The sequence below is a fragment of the Rhineura floridana genome, chromosome 1 (assembly GCF_030035675.1).
Source record: "Rhineura floridana isolate rRhiFlo1 chromosome 1, rRhiFlo1.hap2, whole genome shotgun sequence".
In the NCBI taxonomy this organism is placed as follows: domain Eukaryota; kingdom Metazoa; phylum Chordata; class Lepidosauria; order Squamata; family Rhineuridae; genus Rhineura; species Rhineura floridana.
The window spans coordinates 281,348,449-281,363,125 of NC_084480.1; the positions used below are offsets into that span (position 1 = coordinate 281,348,449).

At 43.8% G+C, this 14,677-nt stretch overlaps 1 protein-coding gene across 5 annotated transcripts in view; it reads left to right on the forward strand.

The window, feature by feature from the left end:
• LRRC69 (leucine rich repeat containing 69) overlaps positions 1 to 14,677 on the forward strand; it is a 37,062-nt gene that overhangs the window by 4,474 nt on the left and 17,911 nt on the right. For 3 of the 5 annotated variants that reach the window (XM_061607255.1, XM_061607274.1, XM_061607284.1), the window contains exons 4-5: positions 1,702 to 1,897; positions 5,879 to 5,950. In XM_061607255.1, coding sequence (XP_061463239.1) covers positions 1,702 to 1,897; positions 5,879 to 5,950 — 268 coding nt within the window. The remainder of the gene's footprint in view (positions 1 to 1,701; positions 1,898 to 5,878; positions 5,951 to 14,677) is intronic. The other 2 variants (XM_061607266.1, XM_061607294.1) reach the window with 1 other exon arrangement.

Sequence of the window (14,677 nt, forward strand, 5' to 3'; positions counted from 1 at the left end):
CTATACTGTTACAAGTTGGCTATAATAACCATTTTTTGCTAGTGTGAGATATAGTATGTTTATCTGGGCAGAAAACCTACCATTAACCATGTATATTACAACATTTAGAGCACAAACCTAACCATATCTACTCAGAAACAAGTCCTGCTGAATTCAGTGGGCCTTACCTTTAGATAAGTGGGGTTAGGATTACAGTTTTAGTTAATACTCAAATGCCAGTTAAACTAGAGAGTTTGGTTTCAATCAAATGGCTCCTATTTTTCTTACGTTTCTCCTATTTGGATAAACTGATTACATGTAATAACAACCTATGTGTAGAAACAATAATTAAAAAAAAACCTGTATCCTTTATCTCACACTGTTTGGAAAAGTATATTTTCAGAGGCAACTGGAGCACTTTTGAAAAAAAATAAAGTTATTTAAAACAAATGGGCAGTGTTATAAACCCAATAACTGGTCCATTTATTGGGCCCAAATTCTTTAGTCCATTCCTTAACACTGAAAAGGTAGAAACAATAAAACATTGCAAGTCATTTGTCTTATTTTTGTTCCATACTTCAAATGTTTCAGACAATAGCAGCAGAAAAAAACAAAGAAAATCCATACCCTCTCCACCAAATTATCTAGTATACATTTGCTATTCTAGGTGCAATGTCTGTCCTGTCTACATTAGTCTTATATTGAGTAGACCCAGATTCTCATATGGTCACATCAAAACTAGAAAAGGGCTCATACAGAGATCCTAACATATTGTTGCATGCCTCCCCAATCTCTGAGCAGTGAGATTTCAGGGGTTCCTGCGCTCCTCCAGGGTTTGGTTTCCTTTGGGAAGAAGGCCAGCGGAGACTGTGGTGTCTTTATGAAATATGGTTTGTTTATTTACACACATTCCAACCTGAGCTTAAGATGGAGGGGTTCAATGCATCAGCAGTCCAATATTCAGCTTTTCCATTTGGGTTGCAGGAGGCACCCCAAATGCCACGGTGCAGAGAGCCAGTCTCTCTGCCTGCCTTCAGTCTCCAAGCATTCTCTAGACCCAACTAAACTACAAGCCTCTGCTGGGCTCCAGGAAGGGGGGGGATCCTCTCCTGAAGAGTTTCAATGACAAAAGGGTCTTCCTGGCCCATTCACCGTTGCTAGGCAACTGATAGACCCATTATCCTACCTGGCCAATCCTTGGTTAACAAAGGGAATTCATCTGGCCAGCAGAGGCATGGGATTCCAAATCAGAGGCTGGAAAGGGGACCCACAGGAATCATCCATCCCAACCCCCATGCTCATAACAATATATTTAGAAATAATGCTTTGGGATATTGCACCCTTTATAGGGTTTAGTCCCTGTCCCTTCCACAATTACTTGAGAGGGTGTCAGGCCCATCTACTTCCTCCATGATAGTTACTTATCAGTCTACTACCTTTTTATCTGGCTGTGTTTAATTACAGGGCTAGTTCTATCAGCAGTATACACAATTAAAAATGAATGAATTTTGAATTAGTTTTCATGCTGTTTCTATACATTTATTGTCCTATAAAGTGACAGTTATACTCTTAGATATATCTCTAATTAACAACTAATTCTGTTTTGTATAATTAAAATTTATTTATATGCAGGTATATACATCATTCACAAAAGTAGATAAACATACAAAAACAAAATAGAGTTGGAGGCCATTATCTTGGAATGCTTTGTTCTTTTCATAGGCTTGAAAACCTTGAATGTGTGAGTTTAGACAATAACCAACTGCAAAGAATTCCCAAAGAGTTCTGCTGTCTCCGAAAGTTGCGTGAACTCCATTTGTCCCACAATTCCATCACTGCACTCCCTGAAGAGATTAAATACCTGACAAAACTCAAGATCTTGATTTTGTCAAGAAATCAAATAGAAGAACTCCCTGATGTGAGTGGTGGTGTGCTTTGAAAACGGTATTTTCTTGAGACCATTCAGAAGTCATATCCTGTTTGTAGGGGGATTCTTAAAAATACTTTAATTAGCTTGTCTTGTGCATTTTGTTTGCTATTTATTATATAGTGTATAGACACGGCCAGTTTTCACATCATGGTCAACCATAGTTAATGGTTTATTGTGATGTGCCTTAGCTGTTTTGTTCTTCCCTGCTCACTCTGGGAAACCACAATCTGTAGGCAAGATTTGTTCTTGGCTTACTGATTGTGGTTTGATGAGAGTGAAACAAACCATGATCCCTGGTTTGGATGTAATACTAAGCCAGGAATGGTGGTTTGTTTCCTCCCTGAGCAAAGTGGGCACAATTTGCCAGGATGTCAGAGGCCAGCTGCTCATGTAAGCAGTCTGGTTGCATGAACCAGTATAGTGTGGGAGCATCAGATACATGAGATCACATGCTTGACAACTGTGTCTTTTCCCACTGAAATAAATCGGCTTTTGCAGTATATTTCAGAATCAGTAACTGAAGACCTCTGACGTTAAAGCTATACTGGATTTTTTAAAAATTGGTTCATTTTCTTGGTACTGGATTTCAGGTATGGGGTTCTATACAGTGGTAGTTCTAATGAGAGTAGCAGGGCTGGGGCCAGATGTGATTGGGCCCTTGGGCACCAGCCTATGCTGGGCCCACAGTGCTGTACGCCCCAACACCCCCTCCTGATACAGGTGGCTCAAGGCTTAAATAGGCCTCACTTACCTCCCGTGTCACTGTCAGCCCCTTAGGGATACCCTGCTGCCATCTTGGATAATGGTATGCATGTATGCACAGCACGCAGGGTGTGCACACTGACATGCTAATGTGGCAGGGAGATGAGACGGGCACCCTTGCCGCCTGTATTGGGGGGTGTCTGGAAGCTCCCGCTCTGTGATCTGCAGCAGTGTCAGTTCACATGACCTGATGATGCTGCAGATCACAGAGCGGGAGCTCCCACACTAAGGAGGGACCCCTCAGCAGCCCCTCTGAGTCATAGGTAGGGATGGGTGAGAATTTTGATTCGGTTCGCATTTCAAGCAGAATTTATCAGATTTCCAATTTCCGAAACAATATGAGAACCGAACAGAGCCATCCTTCAAAATTTGCAAAAAAAGGAAATGAAATGTGAGTTAAATGTTGAAGACCAGTGGTAATTTTGAAAATGGGAATGGTGATTTTATTGGGCATAAGAGCCTGGGGATTTAGCTAAACACGCTATTGATATTCCCTATATGGGAAATGCTCATTACTGAAAAGATCATTGTACATTAATGAAGAATTGCATACAGTAGGTGGATGAAACAGAATTTCATCTTGCTCTGAATGGGAACCATTAAAAAACAAAAACCAACTATAGGGCTTAATTGCAGCATGGCAGATAATAGTGTCTTCCTAGATTTGTGACTTTAAAGTTGGATCCAGAGGAAGTTAATCACGCTTGAGTTCTAAACATTAAATCTAGAGGACGTTAGTCATGCTTTTGTAGCCCCATAGAAATCAATTGGATTTAAATTCATCATGAATAACTGGTCCCATTGCAATCCAGTACATATCTACTCAGAACTAAGCTTCATTGGGTTTAATGGGACTTACTTTCAGGTAAGTGTGTATTGTATTGCATCCTAACTTGTTTCATTGATTTAAATGGGACTGAAGCATGTTCAGTGGATTCATCCCATAGCCTTAAGTGATCTGGCTGCTTGTTTTTGCTCTTCCCATTATAGCAGTGCTTCAGTATATTTACTCAAGAGCTCAGATGTGAAATTGCTGATCTGCTAACTAAAATATGTAACTTGTCCCTTGGGTCCTCCTCTGTGCCTGAGGACTGGAAAGTGGCAAATGTAACGCCAATATTCAAAAAGGGATCCAGATGGGATCCCGGAAATTACAGGCCAGTTAGCTTAACTTCTGTCCCTGGAAAACTGGTAGAAAGTATTATTAAAGCTAGATTAACTAAGCACATAGAAAAACAAGCCTTGCTGAAGCAAAGCCAACATGGCTTCTGCAAGGGAAAGTCCTGTCTCAGTAACCTACTAGAATTCTTTGAGAGTGTCAACAAGCATATAGATAGAGGTGATCCAGTGGACATAGTGTACTTAGACTTTCAAAAAGCGTTTGACAAGGTACCTCACCAAAGACTTCTGAGGAAGCTTAGCAGTCATGGAATAAGAGGAGAGATCCTCTTGTGAATAAGGAATTGGTTAAGAAGCAGAAAGCAGAAGTAGGAATAAATGGACAGTTCTCCCAATGGAGGGCTGTAGAAAGGAGTCCCTCAAGGATCGGTATTGGGACCTGTACTTTTCAACTTGTTCATTGATGACCTAGAGTTAGGAGTGAGCAGTGAAGTGGCCAAGTTTGCTGATGATACTAATTGTTCAGGGTTGTTAAAAACAAAAAGGAATTGCGAAGAGCTCCAAAAAGACCTCTCCAAACTGAGTGAATGGGCGGAAAAATGGCAAATGCAATTCAATATAAACAAGTGTAAAATTATGCATATTGGAGCAAAAAATCTGAATTTCACATATACGCTCATGGGGTCTGAACTGGCGGTGACCGACCAGGAGAGAGACCTTGGGGTTGTAGTGGACAGCACGATGAAAATGTCGACCCAGTGTGCGGCAGCTGTGAAAAAGGCAAATTCCATGCTAGGGATAATTAGGAAAGGTATTGAAAATAAAACAGCCAATATCATAATGCCGTTGTATAAATCTATGGTGCGGCTGCATTTGGAATACTGTGTACAGTTCTGGTCGCCTCATCTCAAAAAGGATATTAAAGAGTTGGAAAAGGTTCAGAAGAGGGCAACCAGAATGATCAAGGGGATGGAGCGACTCCCTTACGAGGAAAGGTTGCAGCATTTGGGGCTTTTTAGTTTAGAGAAAAGGCGGGTCAGAGGAGACATGATAGAAGTGTATAAAATTATGCATGGCATTGAGAAAGTGGATAGAGAAAAGTTCTTCTCCCTCTCTCATAATACTAGAACTCGTGGACATTCAAAGAAGCTGAATGTTGGAAGATTCAGGACAGACAAAAGGAAGTACTTCTTTACTCAGCGCAGAGTTCAACTATGGAATTTGCTCCCACAAGATGCAGTAATGGCCACCAGCTTGGACGGCTTTAAAAGAAGATTAGACAAATTCATGGAGGACAGGGCTATCAATGGCTTCTAGCCCTGATGGCTGTGCTGTGCCACCCTAGTCAGAGGCAGCATGCTTCTGAAAACCAGTTGCCGGAAGCCTCAGGAGGGGAGAGTGTTCTTGCACTCGGGTCCTGCTTGCGGGCTTCCCCCAGGCACCTGGTTGGCCACTGTAAGAACAGGATTCTGGACTAGATGGGCCACTGGCCTGATCCAGCAGGCTCTTCTTATGTTCTTATGTTCTTATGAACTAAAGGGAGTACAGAATTAAAGAGAGACATTGTGATGTAGTGGTTAGAGTGTCAAAGATTTGGACTGGGAAGACCTAGATTCAAATCCCTACAGTACTCAGTTATGAATCTCACTGGGTAACTGTGGATCATAGTCTGTATCTCAGCCTAATTTCCTTGCAGGCTTGTGGAGATAAAATGGCAGGGAACTATATACATAGCCCTGTACAGAGAAAAGGCAGGATATGTGTAAAGAATAATAAATAATCCCAAAGAGGTAAATATTCCTAATTCCTAATACAGAAACCAACTAAAATCTAGTTCCCCCATATAATTCATTTTCACCTTTCTTTCAATGTTGCTTTTCTGCTTCTGGCAAGTTTTTTTCATTTTCTCCTCTCACTTTTACTTGTTTGAGACATTCCTAGTAAGCATTTAACGGTGAAATCCTATACCTGGGGACAAGCCCCTCAAGCTGAATGGGTCTTACTTCTGTGTAGACTGCACTGAAAGTTCCTTACTTCAATGTTGTTGAGGCACCTTTGGCTTTTACTAAATATATCATTTTTAACCAGGGACTTTGCAAAATGAAGAGGCTTAGGGTTCTAGATGTAGCAGGAAACAATATCCAGATCTTTCCAACAGCAGTAAGTATGAATATTAATAAGTTTCTTTGGAATAACCTGTGAATTGTGGAAATTAGTAAAATGATTTTCAGAAACATGAAGCAAGAACATGTATATAGGAATATGCTTGCATTAATTATAAAAAATGTACCTGATTTGGATTCCTGTTTATGTGAATTCCTTCTGAGCAATGTAGGGTAGCATGCAGGAGAGTAGAGGATTACCCCAAATTGTCAAGACCTCCATTCCATTTAGGAGAATTCTTCCCTCCCCCAGCAACCCTTTGTGTCCTGTGCACATTGTTAGAAGGGCCCTGCAACCCACTGGAGACGCTTTGTGGGGGTGGAACAAGTAGTTGTGGGGGGGGGGTGCAGAGCGGAAGGGAATGGAAACTTTCCTTCTATGAACTTCCTTAACTTACCTTAGCATCCCAGCCAGGAGGAATAGTCAGAAAATACTGCAATGCAGTTGGTTGTCAACCATATCATATGGATGCACCATAAAAAGTGAGTGAACAAAGGATGGCAATTCTAGTAATTGGAAGAGCAGGCAGGAAAGTCCCATTGTGTGATGGCAAGTCTGCCTGCAATTTTTGGATCCCCACTTAATATATAGAAATGCTTATAAAAGTCTAGGGATAGGATGTTTTAATGTCTGCTGCAATAATATCAGCAAACACCTGAGGGCAGCACTAAATTATGTCACACAGATCAACTCAGGTTTCATATAGCCTGATCTAGAAAAGCTAAATAGAAAAGTTCTCCTGATAATTTTTTTCCCTACATTTGAATTTTCAGGCTTTGCATCTAGTGCCATAGTACATGTATGTTTCATATATCTGTATACATCAATATATCATTGTATTGCTGCACGAAGCACCTAGTTAATATCTACATTAAATATATTTAATGTGTAAATATGAAGAGCTGCCATAAGACATCAGTGCCTCAGCTTCCCTAACAAAGATAACTCTGTGAAGTTATCTGTGTTGGTCACCTTCAGCATTGACTATTAGGTGCCATTAAATGGTAACAGAGTGGAAGACAGAGATCTGACCCATAAGGCATGATCCATTGGGAAGATTTTTCTAAGCTCCATCAAGATGAACAGGAATGAGAGCATTACTCTTGTGCAACATCCATTCTTTTCAGCAATGCTTGTACAGGAGAACCTCCTATTATTTAGTGGGAAGAAGGGGGTACCATTTGTGTGTTCTGTTTTAGTCCAGCCCTTCTGTTATGAATCTCCACCCTGTTGTGTGAAACAGTCTGTTTAACTTATCCTGTACTATTCATGAACATACTAGTCATACTATTACTGATGGGAATAGAATAGTAGTGGTGTAAGACATGTGTTCTTCCAATTAAGCTAATAGAGTGGCCAGGTGGGTTGATGGGTCTGTCAGGTGCCCATCAACTGGTGCAGCCTTTCCCAACCAGTGTGCCTCCAGATGTTGTTGGACCACAACTCCCATCAGCCTCAGCCAGCATTGCCAATGGTCAGGAGAGATGGGACTTGTGGTCCAACAACATCTGGAGGCACACTGGTTGGGAAAGGCTGAACTGGTGAATAGGCCAGGGAGACTCTTTAGTCACTGAAACTCTTCAGGAGAGCCTTCCCCCGGCCCCTAGGAGAGGCCTGAGTAGTTAGTTGTGTTGGAGAAAGGCTGGAATTGGAGGCAGGCGGAAAGACTGGCTCTCTGCACCATGGCTTTAGGATGCCTCCTGTAACCCTGATGGAAAAGCTGGATATTGGGCTGCTGATGCCTTGAACCCCTCCATCCTAAGGTCAGGATGGAATGTGTGTAAATAAATAAACCATATTTCATAAATACACCACAGTCTCCGCTGACCTTCCCAAGGAAACCAAACCCAGGGCGAGCTCAGGGACCCCTGGAAATCTCACCTCTCAGAGATTGGGGTGGTGCGCAACAGTATGTTTTCTTACCAGTACTTTTCTAAGGGTTCTAAGTGCAGTATTTGCTCTATGATGAGTTTATCATTCATAAGAGAAGCCCCTATGGATCCACTTGTCAGAAGTGAACTTTCTGTCATTCCATCTGAGATCTGTGCTGGATACAGTAAATTCATCTCTCCTGTTTGAGTGCACATTCAAAGAATAGTTTACTCAGGAGCTAGTATCCTCATGTGCATACATTACACTTTTACATGTGCATGAGTGTTTTTTGAAGTGTAAAATGGCCCACACTGCAAAGGACTTTTTCAACATTATTTTGTCCATACTTAAAAATATATACGCCTGAAAAATACACATTCCAGAAGGAAAATGTTAAAAAAAATTATGAAACCACAAACAAGCGTGTTATTAAACCAAATAGTTTTTGAAACTAAAATCCCTTCTTGGACCTATCATTTTACATGTAGTAAAATTATGTAAATTAAAAAGGAGTGAAAGGTTGTAAATATTTTACAATGTAAACTGTGTGTGTATTGGCATGAAAATATGGCTGTTTTGAACTTATGTAGTATTAGAAAAAGATTGTAACATTGTAAATATTAGAAAAAAATTGTCTCTGAGCCAAAACTGTATTTGGGCAAAAATAGAGGGCTCATTTTTTAAAATGGACATTTGTAGGCAAACAGTCCTAGATGCAGAAAAGAACGGAGTATTTCTTCCAATGGGAAAAGAACTGGCTATCCAGGCAAAGCTGAGGACATCTAACTTTAACACGTTAATGAACATATTAATGCACATATGTGAACATTAGAGCCTTGACTTTTTTTTAGTTTTATGCATGTTTTATCTGAAGTAGCACCCTCTGTGTTCAGTGGAACTTACTCCCAAGTAAGTGTGCATACAAATGCTGCCTAAATTCCGCCCTGGGCTCCTACTGGGAGAAAGAGCGGAATATAAATCTAATAAATAATAACTAAATACCCCCTCCCCAATTTGAATAAAGCAGATAAGTCTGAAGAGAATTTCCTTAGTACCATGTCCATGTCAATACTGTTTAATTTTAATTAAAATATAAAAAAATAATTTTGTTAACCTTTAAAATATTTAAAGCCTGTCACTCAGCTACACAGATTATGACTTTGCTTGTTACAACAGTTACATCAATTTATGCTTTGTAAGTCGACAACTGTGTGCAGAAAATGCAAATACCTTGCCTTCTATATCCAGCTGTTGGTATAATCCATCTAAAGTTAAGCACTTTTAAGTCCCATTGCTTTCAGTGGAAGAGTTAAGCACTGGCTGGGTCAAGAGGCATAAAAGCCCAGCTACCCTTGCGGTCCTTGGGAACAGCTGCAGCACTAGGGGACTGAAGAAGACCTGCCCTGGGAGTGAGTATCTGAGCATCTGGGTGCTTGCTGCTTGCTCCTTTGGGGTGCTGTCTTTCAAGACAGCTGAAGTCCCTGGTAAGTGCTGCAAGGACTGGGACCCCCTGCCTGACCCTGGCTCCAGAGAGAGGCTGCAGTTGCCTCTTGCATCAGTTGCTGGCTGGGCCAGGAGCCATAAAAGCCCAGCTGCCTTTGGGCGGCGGGTCTGCTGCCGGCGGGGTCGTCACCAAAGGGGCGACACCAAAGGGGATTGTCCCTTCGGGAGCTCCTTCGGGAATCCCGAGGGCGAGGACATTACCCCCCTTCTATTACCTTCCTTTTTTGTTTGTTTTAATTTTCTGTTAAACCAATCTAGAGATTGGTGGTGGGAAGGGCGTGTGGTGCACCTGTAGTTCCTGCACAGGGTGAGAGCCTGTGCAGTGAACTGAATGGTGGGAGAAAGTCGCCAGATGCCTTCAGAGTGAGAGTCTGTAACTTGCAGAAGGGTGGCCCTCCCTGGGTGTGAGACAGGAGGGGGAGTAAATGGGCCCTGTGTGAAAAGGTTTGAATGGGTATGACTGTTCCCAATTCTTGTAGAGGCTTTCTGGGATAATTGGCTCTGGCAGGCTTTGTTGGTGGGCTTGTGTTGGGTCCATATCAGCTGTTTAGGAGGAGTGTTAGTACGGAGGAACATGGGTGATGCCACCCCAATTTCAGTGATCATGGGTAGAGGGAAATATAGCCAGGGGGATGTGGTGAATTACCGTAGAAGACGAGGGCAACGCTATCTGCGCCTTGTTCCTTGCTGCCACTCCTCTCAAGGATGGGTTCCATGTTGCTCATCTGCTGTGCCCACTGCCCTGTGTGTGTTGTTGTTTAACACCAGATCGGTACACAATAAGACCACATTCATCCATGATTTGATTGTGGATGAAGGTGCTGATTTGGTGTGCATTACTGAGACCTGGGTGGGTGAGCTGGGAGGAGTTGATCTGACCCAGCTTTGCCCACCTGGATACACGGTGCAACACCAGCACAGGCTGCAGGGACGGGGGGGGGGAGTTGCTGTGGTCTACAGAACTTCCATCTCTGTCACCAGGAAACCACTCTGTCTTGGAGCTTGCTGTGAGGGCCTGCACCTGGTGTCGGGCCGAGGAGACAGTAAACTAGGGTTGCTGCTGGTGTACCGTACACCCTGCTGCGCAGCAGCTTCTCTGACTGAGCTGGCGGAGGCCGTCTCGGCTGTGGTGTTGGAGGAGCCTAGAACGATAGTGCTGGGTGACTTCAATGTCCATGCTGAGGCTGCCTCTAGCACTCTGGCTCAGGACTTCATGGCCTCTATGACGACCATGGGGTTGTCTCAAGTTGTCATTGGCCTGACGCATAGGGCAGGACACACCCTCGATTTGGTTTTTGCTCCAGATGGAGGAAGGGGTAGTCTGGAGATAGGGGGGTGGATGTCACCCCATCGTCATGGTCAGATCACTTCCTGGTGAAGTTCAGACTTATGGCTCTGAACCTTCCCTGCAGGGGTGGTGGACAGATTAAGATGGTCTACCCCCGGAGCCTAATGGAATCCACTGGATTCCTGAATGCCCTGGGGAAGTTCCCAGTAGATAGAGGAGGTGACCCTGTTGAAGCCCTGGTCACACTGTGGAACAGTGAGGCACGTCAGGCTCTTGACACGGTTGCCCCCGAGCGCCCTCTCCTGCACTGTGGAGCCCGGTCTGCACCTTGGTACACCAGTGAGCTAAGGGGAATGAGACAGGCTGGACGACGGCTAGAGTGCAAGTGGCAAAAGACATTCTGTGAGGCTGAACAGGCATGAGTATAACATCATAACCTTGCCTACTGTGTGGCGGTGAGGGCGCCAAAGAAGGCCCACTTCTCTGCCTTCATCGCATCCTCAAGTAGCCGTCTGGTGGAGCTCTTCCGTAGTGTCAGGGGTCTGTTGACATCAACTCCAAGAAATGGAGTTTTAGACCCTTCGGAGGCCCACTGTGAATTGTTTTCAAGGCACTTTGAGGGTAAAGTTGCTCACCTCCGTAGCAGGCTTGATGCCCACTCCACATCTACTGTAGTCCCCAATGAGGTGTCCAGTGCAAAGTCTGCTGCAACTTCTTGGGAACGGTTTCAGTTGATGCGGCCTGATGATGTGGACAAGGTGCTTTTGATGATGTGGCCAGCAACGTGTCCTCTCGACCCTTGCCCTTCTTCGCTTATTATTATTATTGTGGATAAGGAATTGGTTAAGAAGCAGAAAGCAGAGAGTAGGAATAAACGGACAGTTCTCCCAATGGAGGGCTGTAGAAAGTGGAGTCCCTCAAGGATCGGTATTGGGACCTGTACTTTTCAACTTGTTCATTAATGACCTAGAATTAGGAGTGAGCAGTGAAGTGGCCAAGTTTGCTGACGACACTAAATTGTTCAGGGTTGTTAAAACAAAAAGGGATTGCGAAGAGCTCCAAAAAGACCTCTCCAAACTGAGTGAATGGGCAGAAAAATGGCAAATGCAATTCAATATAAACAAGTGTAAAATTATGCATATTGGAGCAAAAAATCTTAATTTCACATATACGCTCATAGGGTCTGAACTGGCGGTGACCGACCAGGAGAGAGACCTCGGGGTTGTAGTGGACAGCACGATGAAAATGTCGACCCAGTGTGCGGCAGCTGTGAAAAAGGCAAATTCCATGCTAGCGATAATTAGGAAAGGTATTGAAAATAAAACAGCCGATATCATAATGCCGTTGTATAAATCTATGGTGCGGCCGCATTTGGAATACTGTGTACAGTTCCGGTCGCCTCATCTCAAAAAGGATATTAAAGAGTTGGAAAAGGTTCAGAAGAGGGCAACCAGAATGATCAAGGGGATGGAGCGACTCCCTTACGAGGAAAGGTTGCAGCATTTGGGGCTTTTTAGTTTAGAGAAAAGGCGGGTCAGAGGAGACATGATAGAAGTGTATAAAATTATGCATGGCATTGAGAAAGTGGATAGAGAAAAGTTCTTCTCCCTCTCTCATAATACTAGAACTCGTGGACATTCAAAGAAGCTGAATGTTGGAAGATTCAGGACAGACAAAAGGAAGTACTTCTTTACTCAGCGCATAGTTAAACTATGGAATTTGCTCCCATAAGATGCAGTAATGGCCACCAGCTTGGATGGCTTTAAAAGAAGATTAGACAAATTCATGGAGGACAGGGCTATCAATGGCTACTAGCCATGATGGCTGTGCTCTGCCACCCTAGTCAGAGGCAGCATGCTTCTGAAAACCAGTTGCCGGATGCCTCAGGAGGGGAGAGTGTTCTTGCACTCGGGTCCTGCTTGCGGGCTTCCCCCAGGCACCTGGTTGGCCACTGTGAGAACAGGATGCTGGACTAGATGGGCCACTGGCCTGATCCAGCAGGCTCTTCTTATGTTCTTATGTTCTTAAAGCTTGCCAAGGGGGTTTGACCAAGTGGATCCAGAGTGTGGTCAACACATCTTTGTGGGAGGGAGTGGTTCCGGGCGCCTTAAAGGAGGCGGTGATCCGACCACTTCTGAAAAAGCCTACCCTGGACCCATTGGTTTATGACAACTACCAACCGGTTGCAAATACCCCCTTTTTAGGGAAGGTGATCAAGAGGGTTCTGGCGCAGCAATTGCAAGTACTCTTGGATGAAACAGATTATCTTGATCCATCCCAGTCTGGGTTCGGGCCTGGTTATGGGACTGAATCGGCCTTGGTTGCCGTGATGGATGACCTTTATCGGGAGAAGGCCAGGGGGAGTGTGACCCTGTTATTCTTACTTGATCTCTCAGCAGCTTTTGATACCATTGACCAGGGTATCCTTCTGGGCCGACTTGGTGAGCTAGGTATTGGAGGAACTGTTTTACAGTGGTTCCGATCCTATCTCCAAGGTCGCTCTCAGAGAATAGCATTGGGTGACTGTCTTTCACGCCCCTGGCAGTTGTGCTATGGGGTGCCGCAGGGTATCCTCTTGTCCCCCATGCTGTTTAACATCTATATGAAGCCCTTGGGAGCAGTCATCAGGAGATTTGGGGCGAGGAGTCCGCAGTATGCTGACGAGACCCAGCTCTATTTCTCCATAACATCTGAATCGGGAGAGGCCGTGCAAGCCCTGGACCGGTGCTTGGACTCGGTGGTGGGCTGGATGAGGGCCAGTAAACTGAGTCTAGATCCTAGTAAGATGGAGGCACTGTGGGTTGGTGGTTCCCGAGTTCGGATAATTGGTCAGTTGCCTGCGTTGGACGGGGTCATACTCCCTCTGAAAGAGCAGGTCCGTAGTCTGGGGGTGGTCCTGGAGCTATCTTTGTTGCTAGAGGCCCAGGTGACCTCTGTGGCTAGGAGTGCCTTTTACCAGCTTCGGCTGTTAGACAGCTGCGGCCGTTTCTGGACCGGGATAGCCTGACCACTGTTGTCCACACACTGGTAACCTCTAGGCTGGATTACTGTAATGTGCTATATGTGGGGCTGCCCTTGAGGTTGGTCCGGAAGCTGCAACTGGTGCAATATGCAGCGGCGAGACTGCTCACTGGGGCAGGGTATTGCCAACATGTCACCCCGGTGCTGAAAGAATTGCACTGGCTGCCCATTTGCTACTTGGCCAAGTTCAAGGTTCTAGTTTTGGGACCAGGATACCTGAAAGATCATCTTACCCCTTATATACCCAGTCGATCACTGCGCTCTGCAGGTGAGGGCCTCCTGCAGATACCATCTTATCAGGAGGTTCGTTCTGTACAATATAGGAAACAGACCTTTAGTGTGGTGGCACTTATCCTGTGGAATTCCCTCCCCTTAAATATTAGGCAGGCACCATCTCTGGTATCTTTTCGGCGCCGTTTGAAGACTGTCCTCTTCCAACAAGCTTTTTAAGTTGAGACCTATCCCAGTCTGCATCTGTGTTAGAATTGCTTTTAATATGTCTTTTAATATCTTTTAACCCTTTTTTAAAAAAAGATGTTTTGAAAGTTTTTTTTTTAGTTTTTTTAACGTTGTTTTGTTTTAATGTATTTTAAGGTCTTTTTATGATGTTTTAAAGTGTTTTTAGTGTTTCTGTTTGCCGCCCTGGGCTCCTGCTGGAAGTAAGGGCGGGTATAAATAGAAAAATAAATAAATAAATGTTTTCAATCTGTTCCATTGAAATTTATGGGCTTTAAGAGTTTTAACTTTAGCTAGTTAATTTTTTTTAAAAAAAATTAAATTTAAATTTTAAAATACTGTAGGAACGTGATATATTTTTATGGCAATTGCTACAAACTATGTGACCCAGAAAATAATTGCCTATTCACTCATCTTGCCCAGGAGGTATGAACCTTTTAATGTCACGAAAGCTCAAGGTTTTATTGGTGGAAAGATAAGAGGTTGTACAGATATACAAGCTGCACAGAATTCTCTGTGTGTCTTCATACACTTAACACAAGTGTTCTCAAGAAGTCAGGGTCTTCCACCTTTATTTACACTTG